The sequence below is a fragment of the Scyliorhinus torazame genome, chromosome 6, assembly GCF_047496885.1.
Source record: "Scyliorhinus torazame isolate Kashiwa2021f chromosome 6, sScyTor2.1, whole genome shotgun sequence".
In the NCBI taxonomy this organism is placed as follows: domain Eukaryota; kingdom Metazoa; phylum Chordata; class Chondrichthyes; order Carcharhiniformes; family Scyliorhinidae; genus Scyliorhinus; species Scyliorhinus torazame.
This window is the reverse complement of record NC_092712.1, coordinates 131,160,712-131,182,764: the sequence shown is the minus strand read 5'-3', so window position 1 is coordinate 131,182,764 and position 22,053 is coordinate 131,160,712. Positions and strand designations below refer to the sequence as shown.

Here is a 22,053-nt window from a genome sequence, read left to right as displayed (position 1 = left end):
ACAGAAAATAACCTAGACACCGCTGCGGGGTTTGGGTAGCAGACAACCCGTCCCTGGCCATACAGACGGTGGTAAATCTGGTAGAAGAGATTCATACTACCCGGGTTTTCCTCAGTTTGGCCTTTAATTAACTTAAGTGCATCTCCCGGTAACCTACGTTCTAGCTGTACTTCCCTTCTCACACGCCCCGTCCTCTCTCTAGTCCCTTTCTCTTTCTCATGGTCTCTTCCTACACTCTTCTGACAGCCTGATGTTACCTTTATTGTACCACTTTTAACACATCCAAAATCAAATTTACATGTATTCCAAAAACAAGGCAATGTCCATATAATGTTCCCTTCCCATCGCCGGGACCGGTGCAGCTGCTTCATGACTCCCGCATTCTCCTTAACTTTGATGACCTTCCATGAGTCGATACCATGTCCTCGTATATGGGGGCAGTGAAGAACATCACCTGTGCATAGGTGATGTATCCTTGTAGATTGGTTGGGGCTACACAGATACATAATATTCCCCTTTTCCATGTCCATCGCCAATAACACGCCAAGCGAAGTGAGGCCAAATATCAGACAGACGATGCGTAGCCACTCCATCATGCTCCACACCTGTAAAATAGCACTGGAGAAGGGAGGCAGGTTAGTATCCGACCTTTTACAGTAGTGGAGATGGACTCAATTTACAGTGATGTAGGTGGACCCAAGCACTTCGCCCCTCCACTTTAACTGCTGTGGGGGTGGTAAGGAGAACTTGGAAGGGCCCATCCCATCGCGGCTCCGACCCCTTCCTAGTCCAATTTTTGACCATTACATAACTACCGGGCTGGACTGAAAGTGAGCTAGGTACTGGGGCAATGGCTGGTGAGCCGCACGGACTGGGCCATGGAGTTCCTTGAGCACTTGCGTAAAGGCTAGAACATAGGTGGTCATTTCTTCAGTCATCTGATGAAACTGAACCCGTCTGGGAACCTGCAGGCTCCAAGGAATTCTAAGAGGCCTGCCATAAAGAATCTCGGCGGGAGAGAGCCGGGCTGGTCCCGCAGGTGTAACCCGCAGCTGGAAGAGGGCAACGGGGAGCAACTTAAGCCATGTCAGTCCCGTGTCTGCTCTTAATTTAGCCAATTTAGTTTTGAGGGTCTGATTGTGTCTCTCAACCACCCCGGCTGCCTGCGGTCTGTAAGCACAGTGTAACTGCTGGCGTATGCCCAACTGGGAGCAAAACTCCTTGTTAATTTGTCCAATAAAATGAGGCCCATTATCAGAACTTATCTGAGCTGGTATACCGTACCGGGGAATGATTTCCCTCATCAAGACTTTAACCACAGTAGCAGCTTTACTATAGATAGTCGGATACGCCTCAACCCATCTGCTGAACACATCCACAATGACCAAAACATATTTGTAACATTGACACCTTTCCAACTCAATGTAATCCATTTGGAGCGTCTCAAAGGGACCACTGGGCAACGGGGTTTGCCCCTTCCCACAAGGGATACCTTTTCCGGTGTTATATTGCTGACAAATCAAACACCGATTACTGATACTTTGGGCCAACCCCTGCATTTTAGGGTGCCACCAAGTGTCCAGCAACAAATCACTAGTCCCTCGAGCCCCACAATGAGTTGCAAAGTGTACACATTCGATGACCCATAAAGCCAGTACATCAGACATACAAGTCTGATGTGCAGGCGTGGTCCATAAAGAGGAAACAGAATCATATGTACAACCTAACCGTTTCCACATTTGTTTATCACTCTCAGGAGCGTCCTCCTGTAACCTTATGACGTCTGGCATTGGCTTGTCAGAAGCAGACACATTCATAGTAGATCGTTTAGTCTGACTTAACATTTTAGGCACCATCACTTGCTGAATTTGTGCGGCTGTGCGCGCTGCACAATCTGCTCGTTCATTACCAACGTCAACTGGGGTTGTACCATTCGTGTGGGCAGCGCATTTAATAACGGAAATCTGCGCTGGCAGAAGGAGGGCCTGCAGTAGGTCATTAACTAAACCCCGGTGGGATATTTGACCACACATAATCATGTCAGGTTGTTCTGACGAAATGTCACTCAAATCGCCCCTTATTGTGGTAGTTTCCTGAATCAAGGCTAAACAGTCGTGGCCATGTGCGTCTTCATGGACAGGGGGACCACTAAGAAAACAGGCTGGATTGATAGTGGTACAGTATTTAAATGTCAGACGTGGATTGTTCAAAAGGTATATCTCATACCTATTCTGACGAGCTGCGGTAAGATGCTGACCATTCGCCCCATATCCCTGGCATGGTACTGGTCATGGACCTGACGTGTAATATGAGGGCTTACCGAAGCTGACTGTGGCCATAAATGTGGTGATATTGTAACAAAATCGGCTGTACCTTCTTTTCCCGTGACTGTGGCTGTAACCTTGACTGGCCATTCGGTCTCAAGTAATGGCCGGTATTTGTCCTCCAACTCCCTGTTTCGTCCAGTTCTGTCATAGGCCAGGGTAACGTGATGCAGTGATAGTGGCTGTTCAATGTCTAACGTCCACCACTGGGGGGTGATAGAAATATAGCACTGTTGTCTCATCCTCCTCTTCGCTGATCCACCCACCCAAAGTCACTATATTGGAGCTCCTGCTGGTAAACTACCATTTCTGCCGCTTGTTGGGATCGCAGATCATCCTTTTTCATTACATACTCAGTCTTAACCTTTGTAACTGAGCCTCCTTCTTGGCCTACACCCTCCTTCCAGTAAAATCTGACTGCCCTTGCCATCTGGGAAGGGTCGTTCTCTGTCCAATTCATGTTATTACATTTCACAGCAGTAACCACAGAAGGTGGTAGGCAATGCATTAACATAGCACAGTATTGAGGGGAATTCTGACCAGTTTGATACAGCAAATCGCCTGACTGCCCCCGGTAGATTTCATTAAAACGCCCCAGACATTCCTATGGCTCGTCAATCTTCCTAGGTTTTAGGTCTAAGATAACAGAAAGATTTATGGGCCTTTGAAATGTGCTATTCAACGCATTCAAGATCTGTGTCCTTCTTTTCTCTATTTGCTCTCTTTTTTTTTAAACTTAAAAATGTTTGAAAATTCAAATTGAATTACTGCAACTTGCAAGCTTAGCTCTGATCTCAACTCAGAACTAAATTTACAATTTGCTTAAAACAAACTTGTATAACATTTACAACTTAATTATTTCTTTATCTTAACAATTTTTCTTTTAACAAGTTTTTTTTTCTGTTACATACACATAAGTATTAGCAAAATCAACTATCATAAGTATTAGCAAAATCAATTATCATCTCCAGATTGACACTTTTTAAAATGGTGTCCATGATCTTCTTTAAGTTTCTATTAATCTCCAGATAAAATGAGATAAACCTTATTTCAAGTAAGTAAAATTTAAGATTCTGGCAATTTCAATCAATTGCTTTCGAAAATAATAACTTTTATCAAAGAGGTGGAGAAACCCACTGGTTTCCTTTAATTAATTCAAAACGTAACTTTGCTGGTGTTCACTGACTCAAAGGAAAGGTATCCGATTACACTGCAGACTGGTGCTGTTATCTCAAGGCCTGAGTGAGAAGCACTGTCTGTTTTCAACTCCGCCTGCTGCTGTTAACCCTTTGAGAGACTTCTGCTTCAACCTCACAATCTCAACTAGACCTCGGAACTTTACAGTCCAAGGAGACAATTTTAGCTTAATCAACTATATATTTAAAACACTCACACATAGAGTTGAACCATCTTCAGATTTAAAAACAGTTATACTGGACTGAACCCCCATCTATTGAAGTCCCATCAGCCCCTGAACCCATATAATAGACTGAACCTTTATTATTTAAAGTCCCATCAGCCTCTGAACCCCGATAATAGACTGAACCTTCATTATTTAAAGTCCCATCAGCCCAAAACCCTAACCCAAGCCGAAACAACAATATGAAATCCCATCAATTAAAGTGCTAATCCCCAGACTGACCTGTGATTTCGTCGAGGCGGTCTTTCTGTGCCAACCGCGAGTGACCAGACTAATCAGACGATAAGAAGAGGGGAACAATCAATGTTGGTCGTTTTCCATTTCTACATTGAGGGCCCTTTGTTCCCGTCCTCCTGTTCATAATCAGTCTAATTCTGATTTCGCAGTTGGATCAGGATCGCCCAGAGAAATCCCGGGTTTCGGCACCAAATGTTGATCCCCAAATTTCTTTCTCTGTCAGTCTGGCCTCAATAAAAGTTGAGACGGATTCGCACGTAAACAGAAGTTATTTATTTAGCTTGCAAGCTTGAATCATCTTACAGAAATGTAACAGGACATCCTGCCTCTTACACTCCAGAAAACGACTGAACTAACAGACAAAGGGATCTCTGCAAAATCAGTTCAAATGGTATCAAGTTTCACATACTCGACGGACATAGGTCAGCCTATGTCCCTCCTGACCTGTTCGATCTATTCTGATTGGCTCACTTCCAATCCCTTTCTCTGGCCCCTATCAATGCAGTCTCACTCTCATAGACACACCTCTTCCTGCTTTTTCCATGCGGTCTCAAATTCCTTTGTCCCTAACTGCAAAAATCAAAGTGGCTTATTTCTACATTACATTAACTAGTATCTCTAAAGTAACTATTTTATATCACATTCGTCATGGGACTATCAATAGAAACTTTAATAGCACAAAAACTGAGAGGTCATGGAAATATGCCACCACTAATAAAGAGGGAAACAGATCAAAACACCTTTCTGTTAATGGACATGTGATGAGATGAGAAATTAGTGCTGTTTAAATTAACCCTTCTCCGGTCCATAACAACTTGTGTAGTAAGGCTTATTTTCGTTTGTTCAAAACCCGTGGAATGTTGTGGCTTAGTAAATATTTTGAATCACAAACTTTGTCTACTTTAAACAAAACATTATTGGCCCCCATTATCTCCCCCACAACCCAGGTTCTGGCCAAGAATCGTAGCATAAATTGGGGGCGTGTCTGGGATCTCAAATCCACAGACAAACACGAGTGTTGACACTTGCTGAGGTTAATGTTGATAAGATTTCCACGGTGAATTTTATTCTGTTGACTGGAAAGCAGAATGGCTTTGTCAATTGCTAAGACTTTTCTGGGAAGGGAAGATTTAATCCTGTGATTTTCAACAGTTAACCAAGCTACTATTAATTGCAGTAGCAGAAAAGTTAAAGTTAGAAAGCTAAGAAAGCAGAAATAATTGAAGTAATAACACTGTATCCACGATTGGAAGAAGGAAAAGTTGATCCAGATAGCAGAAAGGCTATGGATTGGCATTCTAGTCTTTCAGAAGAACAATCTTCAGATTATGAGATAGTTGATGTTGCAGTACTTGATAGTAACAGATCTGTCCCTGAAGCATATCAGTTGGAATGTACTTGATAGTAACAGATCTGTCCCTGAAGCATATCAGTTGGAATTTCGGACTTCAAAGAAAAGACCGAATGAGATGTTTGTAGAATTTGCTAGGGAAAAAGAAATGTTATGAGCCCAATGGTTTTAGTTTTCCCCATCTCTCTGGTGCTGTAGCCTTTTTCTTTAAAGAACATATAGAACATTTCGAACATTACAGCGCAGTACAGGCCCTTCGGCCCTCAATGTTGCGCCGACCTGTGAAACCACTCTAAAGCCCATCTACACTATTCCCTTATCGTCCATATGTTTATCCAATGACCATTTGAATGCCCTTAGTGTTGGAGAGTCCACTACTGTTGAAGGCAGGGCGTTCCACACCCTTACTACTCTCTGAGTAAAGAACCTACCTCTGACATCTGTCTTATATCTATCTCCCCTCAATTTAAAGCTATGTCCCCTCGTGCTAGACATCACCATCTGAGGAAAAAGGCTCTCACTGTCCACTCTATCGAATCCTCTGATCATCTTGTATGCCTCAATTAAGTCACCTCTTAACCTTCTCTCTAATGAAAACAGCCTCAAGTCCCTCAGCCTTTCCTCATAAGATCTTCCCTCCATACCAGGCAACATTCTGGTAAATCTCCTCTGCATCCTTTCCAATGCTTCCACATCCTTCCGATAATGCGGCGACCTGAATTGCACGCAATACTCCAAATGCGGCCGCACCAGAGTTTTGTACAGCTGCAACATGACCTCATGGCTCCGAAACTCAATCCCTCTACCAATAAAAGCTAACACACCGTACGCATTCTTACCAACCCTCTCAACCTGAGTGGCAACTTTCAGGGATCTATGCACATGGACACCTAGATCTCTCTGCTCACCCACACTGCCAAGGATCTTACCATTAGCCCAGTACTCTGTCTTCCTGTTATTCCTTCCAAAATGAATCACCTCACACTTTTCTGCATTAAACTCCATTTGCCACCTCTCAGCCCAGCGCTGCAGCTTATCTATGTCCCTCTGTAACTTGTACCATCCTTCCGCACTGTCCACAACTCCACCGACTTTAGTGTCATCTGCAAATTTACTCACCCATCCTTCTGCGCCCTCCTCCATGTCATTTATAAAAATGACAAACAGCAGTGGCCCCAAAACAGATCCTTGTGGTACACCACTAGTAACTGGACTCCAGTCTGAACACTTCCCATCAACCACCACCCTTTGGCTTCTTCTTGCTAGCCAACTTCTGATCCAAACTGCTAAATCTGCCTGAATCCCATGCTTCTGTATTTTCTGCAGTAGCCTACCGTGGGGAACCTTATCAAACGCTTTACTGAAATCCATGTACACCACATCAACTGCTTTACCCTCATCCACCTGTTTGGTCACCTTCTCAAAGAACTCAATAAGGTTTGTGAGGCATGACCTACCCTTCACAAAACCATGTTGACTATGTCTAATCAAATTGTTCCTTTCCAGATGGTTATACACCCTATCTCTTATAAACCTTTCCAAGATTTGCCCACAACAAAAGTAAGGCTCACTGGTCTATAGTTACCGGGGTTATCTCTGCTCCCCTTCTTGAACAAGGGGACAACATTTGCTATCCTCCAAACTTCTGGCACTATTCCTGTAGACAAAGCTGACTTAAAGATCAAAGCCAAAGGCTCAGCAATCTCCTCCCTAGCTTCCCAGAGAATCCTAGGATAAATCCCATCCGGCCCAGGGGACTTATCTATTTTCACACTTTCCAGAATTGTTAACACCTCCTCCTTATTAACCTCAAGCCCTTCTAGTCTAGTAGCCTGAATCTCAGTTACTTTGAAAAGTAACATGTAACAAGCATCAGTGAACCAGCTGTATACATCATTAACCTGAATGCCATACAACCTCTGTGTTATTTATATTGTGATGATTGTGAGAAGTTTTCATATTGCATTTCGTATTTTTGCTGTAATTACAGAGGGAGAGAATGATTGATTTTTGCAGGGGCAATATAACCTTTTATAACAAGACACAAGAATATGGTGTGCTTTTGGATTGCAGGTGGCAGAATTAATGGGAGGGGCCAGGTTTGTCAGTTGCTTCTGGAACTACCAAGCTGGACAGACATGATTTGGTTTGCTCTTGAAGGACTCTCTCTAAAAGGCTATGTACGATTATAAGCAAGTGGAAACCCTTGTTGTTTTTATCCATGAGTGGTATTCAGGATATGTTGGTTTGCTTAATTGGAATGTATATATCCATGTGGAGGCAGTGCAAGACAGCAAGCAAATAAGATGTTATAATTGTAAATGTAAGCTATTCCCTTGTTGCTAATGTGCTTAATTCTGTGTTTAAATTAAAGTTTATTTTACGTTAAAAGCTGTCTGCTGGTCAGTATTATCACTCCTGTGGTGCAGTAACATTTCCTCACAATATTCCAAAGTAAAAGGTTGGTTCTTGTCCAGAATACTATAACAAATTGGGGTTCTCACTCTTAGACCCATAACAATTGGGTTCAAGTCCAGCATCTTAACAAAAGATTGGGGTTCTAGTCTGAACCCATAACAGTATTTATCTCTGCTGAATCAGATGCCTAGGTTGTGCTAACATATTTGTTGTATTATTCCGGAGTAGATACTATTGTATGATTTCCTTGTGTTTTGCTTTTTGCCACATTTTATCACCAAGTGAATTAGAGATGACCTCCTATTTGCTTATGTTCACCTTTGTTTTCCTTTTGTCTGTTTCTGAAGCTGTTGTCCGTGCCTGTGCCGATGGTGGAGCAAACCAACTCTATGAGCACACTGAAGGAAGGCGGGAAAGGTAAATCTATTAACTGTCCTGTTACTGTTTTTAACAATCTGCAGTAGAAATATGTTTAATGACAGGTTGTCAAATCTTTCTAAAATAAAAAACATCCTTGCGTAATAGTAATTCTTTCTTGACCATTAAATGTAAAGGAAACATTTAAAATAATTGAGGACGGGCCCAGGGGCCTTTTACTCCAATAACTTTCTTCACAAGTCAGTGTCAATATTCACTGATGACATTCACTGTTGTCATGGGTGACGACGACCGATAAGATGATGGATGTTCGTATTTCCACAGCTTGTAAAACATTTCACTGCGCAATACTGAAGAACTTTAAAAGGTGCACCTGCAATTCTATTTGTTGGTTATCAGTTCAGCTTTTTCCATTCACGATAATTTTCACTTTAGTCGTGAATGTGTTAGTTATATGCCAACAGTTGGGGGTAGGATAGGAATGGTGTGGGGAAGGCATATGTATCTGGAAGGTGTGTCTGCTATGTTGAGAACTGAGCACAAATAAAAGGTATAAAGAAGTATGAAGCAAAATAAAGAGTATAAAATAGTATCAAACAAAATAAAGAGTATAAAATAGTATCAAACAAAATAAAGCGTACAAAATAGTGTTAAACAAAAGCATCTAAAATTGTACCAAATACAAAAACTATGCGTTTTATTTCCTAATTAGGCACATATTATTTACAGATTTTAAAATGAGCAATAACAGGCAGTTGTGCCAGTTCTGTCTGCCAAGTGAGAAAATGCTGGAAATGCACAGAGGGTCAATTAGCATCTGTAAAATGAAAATAAGTTGAGTCAGGTTTTGATATGACATGTACTGATTGATCAGTTTATTTCCAGCATTTTCTGTTTTTATTTCCAAATTGTACTGTATCCTTTTTATTTTATCATCTGCTATTCCAATGATCACATTGAATAACAAATTCTGAAGGAACGGGATGATTTAAAAACATATTTTGCATTCCCATATTCCTGTAGAATAACTAAAATTCTTGTGAATCGCAATTAAGGTTCCAGAGAACACTTTAGTACAGTGAGTATTTCCTGAAACTACAGGCTGAATTCTGCAAGTACTCTAAACTTAGTAATTCTAACTGGGCAGAATTATTCTAACAAGTAATGTTACCTCCAACCTGTGTTTCTGCCATTCCTTTGACTGTGAGAAAGAGAAGGGACCAATGTTCCTTTCGGTATATGCTTAATCTCCATTTTTCATAGAAATATTCTCTTTAACAACAAGGCAGATGAATTGGGAGCACAAGTTCAAACATGATGATATTGCTGTCTCTGGGACATGGTTGATAGAGGGGCAGAATTGGCAGCTCAACATTCCAGGGTACAGAATCTTCAGGTGAGATAGGGAAGGAGGTAAAAGAGGAGGGGGTGTTGCAATTTTGATCAAGGAATCAATTACAACAGTAAAGAGGGATGACATCCTAGAAGGCTTTTCAACTGAAGCCATATGAATATTACTTAAAAACCAAAAAGGAGCAATCACTTTGTTGGGACTGTTCTATAGGCCCCCTAACAGTTCAAGAAAAATAGAAGAGCAGCTTTGTAGGCAAATTTCAGAGAAGTGTAAAAATAATAGGGTAGTGATAGTGGGGGATTTCAACTTCCCCAATATTAACTGGGGAAGCAAAAGTGTGGAAGGTTTGGAGAGAGTGGAATTCTTAAAATGTAACCAGGAGAGCTTTATAAGCCAGTAAGTAGAAGGCCCTAAAAGAGAGGGGGGGGGGGGGGGGGTCCGGACTTAATTTTCAGTAACAAAGCTGGGCAAGTAGCTGGAGTATTAGCGGGGGAGCATTTTGCAAACAGTGATCATAAATCCATTAGATTTAAGAATCTTATGGAAAAGGACAACGATCGGCCTGAGAAAATTCAAAACAAGCGAAGGCCGATTTTAATAAGATCAGATGTGATTTGGCCAGAGTGGACTGGGAGCAGACATTTTTAGGTAAATCTGTGGGGTGCATTCAAGAAGGAAATAAGGAGTGTACAGGGCCAACATGTTCCAATCGAGAAAAAGAGTGGGACCAACAAATCCACTGAACCCTGGATATTGAAGGATATACAGTATTGGATAAGGAGAAAAAGGAAGGCTTATGGCAGATGGAGGGCTCAAAACAGCAGAAGCGCTAGAGGCATATAGAATGTTCAAGTGCAAAATTAAAAAGGAAATTAGGAGAGCAAAAAGGGGATATGAAAGGTTACTGGCAGGTAAAATAAAGGAAAATCCTAAGTTGTTTTACAAGTACAGTAACGGTAAAAGGATAGCTAGGGAAAATGTAGGGTCCATTAATGACCACAGTGATAATTTGTGTGTGGAGCCGGATGATGTATTTAGGGTTTTAAATGAATACTTTGTGTCAGTGTTCACCGTGATGGGGATGGTATGGGTATAGAAATCAGGGAGAAGGACAGTCATAAAATTGAAGAGATAACATTGGCTGCTAAGTGAGGCAAGGAAGAAAATAGGGGCGCTGGCAATAATTTTCATTCCCCTCTGACCACAGGTGAGGTGCCGGAGGACTGGAGGATAAATAATATGGTACTATTGTTCAAGAAGGGAGGAAGGGATAAACCAGGAAACCACAGGCCAGTCAGTCTAACCTAAGTGGTGAGGAAACTATTGAAAGCAATTCTGTGAGATAGAATTAATCTGCATTTATAGAGGCAGGGATTATCAAGAACCGTCAACATGGTTTTGTTAAGGGGAGGTCAGGTCTGACCAACTTGATTGAATTTTTCAAAGAGGTGACCTGGTTTGTAGATAAGGGAAATATATTTGATGTAGTCTACTTGGACTTCAGCAAGACTGTTTATAAGGTCCCATATGAGAGACTGATAGTTAAGGTAAGAGCCCATAGGATCCAAGGAAATTTGGCAAATTGGATCCAAAATTGGCTGAGTGGCAGGAAGCAGAGGTGTGTCCAGTGGGGTCCCTTGCTGTTTGTGGTTTGTGGCTTATATAAATGATTTGGATATGAATGTAGGAGGGTTGATCAGTGAGTTTGTAGATTATATGAAAATTGGTGGGGTGTTTAACAGAGGGGAGGACAGCCTTTGATTCCAGGAGGATATAGATGAGCTCGTCAGATGGGCTGATCAGTGGCAAATGGAATTCAATCCAGGTAAGTGTGAGGTGATGCACTTGAGCAGGACAAATAAGGCAAGGGAATACATGATAAACAGCAGGACCCTGGGAAGCACCGCGGATCAGAGGGATCTTGGTGTGCATGTACACCTTTCTCTTAAGATAACAGAGCAGGTGGATTCAGTGGATAAGAAGAAATATGGTACACTTGCCTTTATTAGCCGAGGCATAGAGGTTAAGAGCAGGGAGGTTATGCTGGAACTGTATAAAACATTGGTTAGGCAATAGCTAGAGTATTTTGTGTAGTTCTGGAATCCACGTTATAGGAGTGATGTGATAGCACTGGAAAGGATACAGAGGAGGTTTGCCAAGATGTTGCCTGGGCTGGAGAGTGTTAGTTATGAAGAGAGATTGGATAGACTTGGATTGTTTTCCTTGGAGCAGAGGAGACTGACTGGGGACATGGTTGAGATGTATAAAATTATGAGGAGCATAGATAGAGTAGACAGGAATAGACTTTTCCCCTTGGTGCAGGGGTCAATGTCCAGGGGGCATAGATTCAGGGTAAGGGGCAGCAGGTTTAGAGGGGATATGACGAAAATCTTTATTACCCAGAGGGTGGCGGGAGTTATTACCCAGAGAGTGGTGGGAGTTTGGAGCTCGCTGCATGGAAGGGAGGTTCCTGATTTGCAAATATCGGGGCTTGTTCCCTTTCGGGACCTGGAGCTTGTCCGTCAGCTCTCCCAGGGTCTCGGCTCTGCTATCTACGTATAGGTCCCCTATCGTCAGTATTCCTTCATCAAACTGTCTCCACCTTTTAAAGGAGGTGTCTATCATCGCAGGGGTAAATCTATGGTTCTTGCAGATGGAGTCCATGGTGGACATTACGACCAGACCAAAGTGGTGCCCAAGTTGATTCTACGTTCTCAGCATGGCCACCACCACTGGGCTTCTTGAGTACTTGACTGGGGGGAATGGGAGTAGATCTCTCATTTCATCTATCCCTCTTAGTATATTCCCATTTATTGTGGACTTCCTATAACTGTTTGACCTTGCTAAATGCATGACTTCACACTTCTGTGTTAAATTCCATTTGCCCCATTACCGCCCACCCACCAACCCGTTTCTATCATTTTGGAGATATTGGCTATCCTCTACACTGTTCACCACTCACCACTTTGTGTCGTCTGCAAATTTCCCAATCATGCCCCCTCACGTTCGCTTCCAAATCATTGATATAATACACAAACAGTAAGGATACCAACTCCAAGTCCTGTGGAACACCACTTAAAACAATATTCCATTTGCAAAGAGCAGCCATCGACCATTCCTTTTGTTTCCTGTTACAAAGCCAACTTTTCATCCAGTTTGTCACATTTCCCTGTATTCCATGGGCTTTTACTTTTTTGACCAAATTATTTTTGTTTAATAAAATGCTTATGATTTAAATTGTGAACCTTGTGGCTTCATACAGGAAGTAAATATCTGGGTTTTCAGATTTCTCAGAAAATGTGTCCACAGAGTAGTGCGGTTCAAGACTATTTAATAACAGTTGAATGGGGGCATCACGGTGGCGAAGTGGTTAGCACTGGGACTACGGCGCTGAGGACCCAGGTTCGAATCCCGGCCCTGGGTCACTGTCCGTGTGGAGTTTGCACATTCTCCCCGTGTCTGTGTGGGTTTCACCCCCACAACCCAAAGATGTGCTGGTTAGTTGGATTGACCACGCTAAATTGCCCCTTAATTGGAAAAAAATAATAATTGGGTACTCTAAATTTATTTTAAAATAAATAACAGTTGTATGTAATACAGGAGAGATGTGCCTTCCTTGTTCGTCACATTTTACTTTTACAATACCTGTAAATCAGTTACATGAATGGCATATTATCCCAGATAGCAACCATGCTGAGCAAAACCTTTCTAGATGTCTGAAAACAGTTCTTACAAAATGCAAGTAGAAGGCAAATAAAAGCAAATAGTGGTTATCTTGAATGAGCAGATTTTGAGTCAGTAAGACAAGAATGTCAAACCCACGTGGTCTCCAGAGGGACATTGATGTTGCCAGCAAAGGTTGGATTGGTAACGATCACTGTTGATACTCAGACAGAGGAAGTATTTGACCACATACAGGCAGAATTCCCTAATAAGTTCTAATTGTTCTGTCTTCTAGGAAGCTGCCACTTCACCTAAACTTTACTTAAACATTACAGACGTGAAAATTATAATTTAGCTGCCACGTGTTTCAGAAAATGCATCGTATCACTGATAAAATAGGCCAGTAATGGAGGAGGAGCAGAGTAAAGCAGGCTGGGAGTGGAGTGAAGCAGAGTACAGCAGGCCGGGAGTGGAGTGAAGCAGAGTAAAGCAGTCTGGGAAGGGAGTGAAACTGTAATGCAGGCTGAGACGAGAGTGAAGCAGACGGAAGCAGGTTAGGAGTGGAGTGAAGCAGAGTAAAGCAGGCTGGGAAGGGGGTGAAGCAGCATAACGAAGCCTGGGCGTGGAGTGAAGCAGAGTGAAACAGGCTGGGCGTGAAGTGGCGCAGCGTAAAACAGGCTGGGAGTGGAGTGGTGCTGCTTACAGTGGGATGGGAGTGGAGTGATTGCTGTGTCCCCATAAGGAATTGCATGGACTCTCTGGTACACTGCAAACTCCAAGGCCACCACCTCCACGCAGGTCAGAATGTGGAGGTACACCAACCCTTCACCTGCTTTGGCCCTTGACTTGTTGTTGTGCACTGTCTTCTCCTACAAGTTCAAAAATACAGAATGTTAGTTGTCCCATGTAGACGAGCACAGCACCTATACTGGTCGGGGTTAAGTCATGCCTAATATGGGCATGCAAATGCCCCCGAGTATGACTTTGTAGACCGCAAAGGATCTTGTGGTGATCAGCAAAGATCTACGGATGTTTTTTCCCAAAATGCAAAAATGCCCCTGTCAGGGTTAGCTGCTGCCTGACCCTTTACCCAGCTCCTGGTTGGTCATTCCCTCTTCACCAAGCGTACCCTCTCATGTTGCCACATGCAGGCCCCAAAGGATCTGATCTTGGCGACGGAATGAGGTCACTGATGTTCTTGTTGCTGAGCCAGTCAAGATGCATTACCATGAGTGGAGAAAGTAGGGCAAACAAATACAGAGCTCACTGGATGATGAAAGAGATAGAGAGTAAGATGAAGCAGAAAAGAAAAGTGCTCATGACAGATGTCAGGTGGATAATAAAAGTGAGAAGCGGTAAAGGTGATGGATGTTTGTATTTGTAATGAGAGTGTGTGGTGAAGATGGACTGGTGTACTTCAAGTAGATATGTCACCAGAACACGAGATGCATCCAAGGATGCCACTGGAGGAAATTGTAAAAGCACAGAAATATCTTCTTCCAATCCTTCATAGATATTGAGTTGGTCCAGAGGACTAGAGATTTGCACAGGTTACAGCTTTGTTCTAAAATGGATAAACACAGAAACTGCAGTCCAGTCAGTTTAACCTCGATTGTCAAGAAGCTTTTAGAAATGATAATTCAGGACAAAATTGGCTACCACTTGAACAAATGTTGGTTAATTGAGGAAAGCCAGCACGGGATTTGTCAAGGGAAAATTGTGTTCAATTAACTTGCTTGAGTTTTTTGAAGAGGTTGAGGGTTTTTGAAGGCAATCATCAGAATAATGGTATATTATTTAAGAAACCAGATTCCAACCTGAAGGCTGAATTGCAGTGTAAGGTACATTGAAAAAATCATATCTAGACAAGTAATCAGGTTATAAAACATAAAACATGTAACAATTATGCAGTAACAAAAACAGACGTGTTGGACAGCATATTACAGAAAAGGTAATGTTGATTTAAAACCATATTAAAATTATAAACCAGTACACTATACAGTACAAGCCTGTTCATATAAATGTCATCTTTTCAGTGCTTCATTAAGGACCAAACTATGTAAGGAGTAGGGCTACGTTGGTACATTTAAGTCCTGCATTTTATGGGGTAAAGTGGCTAATGTGGAGGACATGGACTTCCAAAGAGCTTTTGATGAAGTGCCACATAACAAACTTGTCAGCAATGTCAAATCCAATGGAATAAAAGGGACATTGGCAGCATGGATGTGAGATTGGCTGAGGGACAGGGAAACAGAGTAGATTTAGATTTATTGTCACGTGTACCGAGGTACAGTGAAAAGTATTGTTCTACGTCCAGTCCGGGCAGATCGTTCCATGCATTAAAAAAACATAGGACATATAAACACACAATGTAAATACATAGGCATAGACATTGGGAGAAGCATATGGAGTATAGTGCTAACAACAGTAGAGAAGATGCGTCGAGAGATAAGTTCAGTTCATAAGAGGCTCATTCAGGAGTCTGGTAACAGCAGGGAAGAAGCTTTTTTTCAATCTGTTAGTGCATGTTTGCAGACTTTTGTATCTTCTGCCTGACGGAAGTGGTTGGAAGACAGAATAGCCCTGGAGGGAGGGTTTGATTATGCTGCCCACTTTCCCAAGTTGCGGGAGGTGTAGACAGAGTCAAAGGATGGCACGCGGGTTTGCGTGTTGGACTGGGCTGTATTCATGACTCTCTGTAGTTTCTTACGGTCTTGGGCCGAGCATTTGCCATACCAGGCTGTGATGCAGCCAGATAGGATGCTTTCTACGGTGCATCTGTAAAAAGTGGCAAGAGTCAATGTGGACATGCCAAATTTTCTTAGTTTCCTGAGGAAGTATCGGCGCTGTTCTGTTTTTTTGGTTGTAGCGTCGATGTGGGTGGACCAGGACAGATCTTTGGTGATGTGTATGCCCAGCAACTTGAAGCTGACAACCATCTCCATCTCGGCCATTGATGCAGACAGGAATGTGTACGACACTTCCCTTCCTTAAGTCGCTGACCTTAGTTTTGCTGAAATTGAGGGAGAGGAATTTGAGGGAGATATTGTTATCATTGCGCCAAGGCACGAGGTTCTCTATCTCCCTCCTGTACACTGACTCATCACTGTTTGAGATCCGACCCAGGACAGTCATGTCATCAGCAAAGATGGAGTTGGAGCCAAATTTTGCCCCACAGTGGTGTGTGCATAAGGAGTATAGTAGGGGGCTAAGTACGTAGCCTTGCGGGGCCCCGGTATTGAGGATTTTCGTGGAGGAAGTATCATTGTTTATCCTTACTGATTGTGATTTATGGGTCAGGAAGTCCAGGATCCATTGCAGAGGGAGGAGCAAAGTTCTAGGTTTTGGGGTCCCAACACCATAATTGGATGGGATTATGGTGTTGAAGGCAGATCTGTAATCAATGAATAGGAGTCAGACACAGGAGTCATCAAATTTACAGTGCAGAAGGGGGGCATTAAGCCCATCGAGTCTGCACTGGCCCGTGGAAAGAGCACCCTATTCAAGCCCATGTTCCACCCTATCCCTGTAACCCAGTAACCCTACTTACCCTTTTTGGACACTAAGGGCAATTTAGCATGGCCAATCCACCTAAGCCTCACATCTTTGGACTGTTGGAGGAAACCGGAGCACCCGGAGGAAACCCACGCAGATACGGGGAGAATGTGTAGACTCCGCACAGACAATGATCCAAGCAGGGAATCAAACCTGGGACCCTGGAGCTGGGAAACAACTATGCTAACCACTATGCTACCGTGCTGCCCTTCGTCCTTGTTGTTGAGATGCTCCAGGGATGCATGTAGGGCCAAGGAGATAGTGTCTGCTGTCGGTCAATTGTGGTGAACGGTTGTATTTCAGATCTATAGTGGAGTTTACAAGAAGCCGTGTTGCGGCTCCTGTTTGTCTTTTTGTGTGTTAATGGCTGAGACCTGGGTGTACCGGGCAGGATTTCAAAATTAATGAATGACCCAGAACTTGGAGGGATCTTTGTCAGGATGGCAGCCGGTGACTCGAGGTGAGCCTCCGGGGTCGGTGCTGGGACTACAACTTTTCACAATATACAGTAACGATCTGGAAGAAGGAACTGAGGGCACTGTTACTAAGTTTGCAGATGATACAAAGATATGCGGAGGGACAGGCAGTATTGATGAAGCAATGGTGCTATCGAAGGACTTGCACAGGTTAAGAGAGTGGCAGATTGAATACAGGAGTCAGGATGTCTTGTTGAGGTTGTACAAGACATTGGTAAGACCACACATGGAATACTGTGTTCAGTTCTGGTCACCCTATTATAGGAAGGATATTGTTAAACTAGAAAGAGTGCAGAAGAGATTTATGTAGATGCTACCAGGACTTAATGGTCTGAGTTATAAGGAGAGGCTGGCTAGGCTGGGACTTTTTTCCCTGCAGCGTAGGAGGCTTCGGGGTGAACTTATAGAGGTCGAGAAAAGAATGAGTAGCATCGATAAGGTAGATTGTCAACATCTTTTCCCAAAGATAGAGGAGTCTAGAACTAGAGGGCATAGGTTGAAGATGAGAGGAAAGAGATATAAAAGAGACCAGAGGGGAAATTCCTTCACACATAGGGCCGTGAGCATCTGGAACGGGATGCCAGAGGCAGTGGTAGAGCCGGGGACAATTTTGTCCTTTTAAAAAGCAGTTAGATAGTTACATGGGCGGGATGGGTACAGAGGGATATGGGCCAAATGCAGGCAAGTGGGACTAGATTAGTGATAGAAACTGGGCGGCATGGACAAGCTGGGCTGAAGGGCCTGTTTCCATGCTGTAAACATCTATGACTCTATGGCAGATGGAATACAATGTGGAAAAGTGTGAGGTTATGCACTTTGGAAGGAGGAATAGTGGCAGGGACTATTTTCTAAATGGGGAAATGCTTAGGAAAGCACAAAGGGACTTAGGAGTACTTATTCAAGATTCTAAGGTTAACGTGCAGGTTCATTCAGCAGTTAGGAAAGCAAATGTAATGTTAGCATTCATGTTAAGAGGGCTAGAATACAAGACCAGGGATGTACTTCTGAGGCTGTATAAGGCTCTGGTCAGACCCCATTTGGAGTATAGTGAGCAGTTATGGGCCCCGTATCTAAGGAACAATATTCTGGCCTTGGAAAGGGTCAGACTAAAGGGCCGATAGTTTAAAACAGAGATGAGGAAGAATTTCTTCAGCCAGAGAGTGTTGAATCTGTGGAACTCTTTGCAGCGGAAGGCTCTGGAGGCCAAATCACTGAGTGTCTTTAAGACAGAGATAGATAGGTTCTTGATTAATAAGGGGATCAGGGGTTATGGGGAGAAGGCAGGAGAATGGGGATGAGAAAAATATCAGCCTTGATTGAATGGCGGAGCAGACTCAATGGGCCGAGTGGCCTAATTCTGCTCCTATGTCTTATGGTCTTATGGAAGTATTGTGAACTGTGAGAACAATGATAAACTTCAAGGTGATATAGGTTGGTGGAGTGGCAGAGAAGTGGCAGAAGCAGTTTGATGCAGAGAAATGTGAAATTATTCCATTTGGTAGGAAGGATCAGGAGAGGCAGTAAAAAATAAAGGATACATTTCTAATGGGATGCAGGAGCAGAGAGACTTGACAACATATATATGCACAAATCATTAAAGCTGGCAGAGCAGGTTGAGAAAGTGTTAATATAGCATACAGGATCCTGAGCTTTATAAAGAGGGGATTGCAGTGCAGTAGTAAGGAAGTTATAATAAACCTGTACAATACTGGTTTGGCCTAAATGGGAATATTGTGTCAAGTTCTGGCCACCATAGTTGAGGATGAGTCTGAAGACATTAGGGAGGGTGCAAGGACGAATCTTGAGACTGGTTTCAAGGATGAGGTACTTTAGTTATGTGGATAGTTTGGAGAATCTGGGACCGTTCTCCTTGGAAAAGAGACGATTAGAAGAGGTTTGCGAGAGGTTTTGGTTGTCTGGACTGATTAGACGTCGAGGAAACTGTTCCCGCTAGTGGAAGGATTGATAACTAGATTATACCTATTTAAGGTTATTGGTAAAAGAAGTGATGGCGACATGAGGAAAAGCTCATTCATGCAGTAAATGCTTAGGATCTGGAATGCACTGCCTGAGAATGTGGTGGAGGCAGATTGAATCAGCGCCTTCAGAAGGGAATTAGTTAATTATATGAATAGGCAAAACATGCAAGGTTGCAGAGAAAAGGCAGTAAATGGCATATGAGGTGATAGCTCTTGCAATGATAGGCTGAATAATCACCTGTGTTGTAATCACACTCTCATTCTATGAAGGAACATGAATACGTTTTTTAAAAAAATGAACAAAATCTTGAAGTAAACTCCAAGGACTTTTCCATTTCCCTGAAGTGTTTTATGTAGAAAATGCTGTGTGAAATTTTATTGGGAAAATTAGATATTTATCCAACAAATGGGAAATAGATCTGACTGCTTTCAAATCCTGTAATCAATATTTCAAAGTTTAGACAAATGAATGCCTGCCAAATCATTCTTCAACCGCTGCAAAATATTGCAGCCTTGACAGCTATCCAAAGAAAGAGTGAATCAAGAAATAGTGAATCAGAACAATCGTACAAAATGAATTAGATGGCATTTTAATGGCCTTACCTCAACTTAACCAAGTTGGACTCAAAAGCCCATAAACTTTTAATAATATCATACAAAATGAATTAGATGGCATTTTAATGGCCTTACCTCAACTTAACCAAGTTGGACTCAAAATGAAAAGCAATATGAAACAATTGAAATCTGATGGTGCTGATATCATATTTACAGTGCACAGCTGAAAAACCGGCCAAAGCCAGAAGTAGAGCAAATCCATGAGCAGCTGATTAATTAAACTGAAAGCATTTAAATTGAAGAAAATACACGTGGATCTTGTTGCACCTCACTGCACTCACAAAAGGCTTTCTATTATTCTTTGGAGTTGATTTAATAAATATAGTAATTGATTTGGCACAAAAATTAAGCAATTGACTTTAACAAATTATCAGCCATTGTTGCGACAATGGTGACTGACACAAACATGCAATTAGCAACCACCAAATGACCACAGTGGACAAAAAACTGACGGTCTTGTATCACCTGTACAGATTGTTCTGTTAGCAAGAATCAAATGTGTTAATGGCTTCAATTCCCTTATCATTCAGAAAAGTAGCATTATTGCAGATCATGGAAAATAAATGGTCGGGGAAAAATAATTCAGAACTACTTTCGGTCAGCCCTTGTCAGACACCACAGAATTATAGAATCTTTACAGTGCAGAAGGAGGTAATTTGGCCCCTCGAGTCTGCACTGGCTCTCTGAAAGAGCATTCAGCGGCTGGTTTAGCACACTGGGCTAAATAGCTGGCTTTTAAAGCAGACCAAGGCAGGCCAGCAGCACGGTTCAACTCCCGTACCAGCCTCCCCGAACAGGCGCCGGAATGTGGCGACTAGGGACTTTTCACAGTAATTTCATTTGAAGCCTACTTGTGACAATAAGTGATTTTCATTTCATTTCATTTCTACCTAATCTTGCTCCCTGTCTTGTACTTTCTTTCTTTTTTGACACATTCTTTCTTTTCTGAGAGCAAGCAAATTCCTTTTTGAATACCTCATTTGTACCTGCCTCCACTACACTCTCAGGAAGGTCGTTCCAGATTCAAACATCCCTCTGGGTGAAAAGATATTTCCCCAATGATTTAGAATCTGAACTAGTTCTTGATGCTCCTTTGATTGGGCACAGCTTTTTACTATTTACCCTGTCCTTATACCTCTCAGGATTTTGAATCATTCTATCAAGTTTCCTCTCAGTGTTCTTTTCTCCAAGGAAAACAATCGCAACCTCTCCAATCTATCCTCGTAGCCACAGTTGTTTATCCCTGGAATCATTCTTGTGAATATCCTCTGTACTCTCTCCAATGCCTTCACATCCTTCCTTAAGTATGACACCCAGAACTGGATACAGCACTCCAACTGAGGCCCAACTAGTGTCCTTTAAAAGTTCAACATGATCTCCTTATTCTTGTACTTCATGCCCTATTATTAAAGTCCAAAATGCTATATGCTTTATTAACTGCTGTCTTGACATGCCCTGCCATCTTCAATGACTTATGCACATGTACACAGAGGTCCCTTTGTTCCTATACTTCTTTTAGAGTTTCTCCCTTTATTTTATACTGCCGCTCCATATGCTTCCTGCAAAAATGAATCACCTCGCACTTGAACTTCATCTGCCACTTGTCTGCCCAATCCTTCAATATGTCTTCTGTCCTTTCAAAGTTCAAGTCTATCCTCATCGCAGGTGACAACATTTCCAAACTTTGTAACATCTGCAAATATTGAAAATATACCCTGAGCACCACCGGTCTAGGTCATTAATATCTATCAGGAACAACAAGGATCCCAACACTGACCACTAGGGAACTCCACTACAAACCTTCCTTAATTTGAAAAACAACCTTTTATCACTACTCTCTCTTTCCTGTCACTCAAACAATCTCTTATCCAAGCGCCTACTTTCCATTTTATTCTGTGAACTAGAATTTTGTTCATGAGTGGTTTAATACACATGTACTTCACATTTAATGTCGTTTTTCCCAAATCTAAGGGCCCTCAAAATCGACATGTAGTCTCGCCATGGCCTTCCTGGCCACTCCCTGAGATGGAGGGGTGCCGCCAGCGGTAGTTTGTGGTGCTCCTGGCACTGCATGCACTGTTTGCCAGTGTTTCAATGTCCACATCGATGCTCAACTCCATTATGTAGCTGCAGGTCAGCATTTTCATCTGTTCTTCATTCCCTTCTTCAACTGCTGGGGTCCTGCAGGCAAACGCTATTGGCCGTTCTGTCCCATCATCCATTCTGTGGGCCAAAACAGCCCTCGTGCAATATGATAAGGTGTTGCAAGTTAACAGAAGTTTT

The 22,053-nt window shown here is 42.5% G+C and overlaps 1 protein-coding gene across 6 annotated transcripts in view; it reads left to right on the top strand.

The window, feature by feature from the left end:
- LOC140425027 (thiamine pyrophosphokinase 1-like) overlaps nucleotides 1-22,053 on the top strand; it is a 555,937-nt gene that overhangs the window by 188,631 nt on the left and 345,253 nt on the right. For all 6 annotated transcript variants that reach the window (XM_072508810.1, XM_072508811.1, XM_072508813.1 and 3 more), the window contains one exon: nucleotides 8,098-8,167. In XM_072508810.1, coding sequence (XP_072364911.1) covers nucleotides 8,098-8,167 — 70 coding nt within the window. The remainder of the gene's footprint in view (nucleotides 1-8,097; nucleotides 8,168-22,053) is intronic.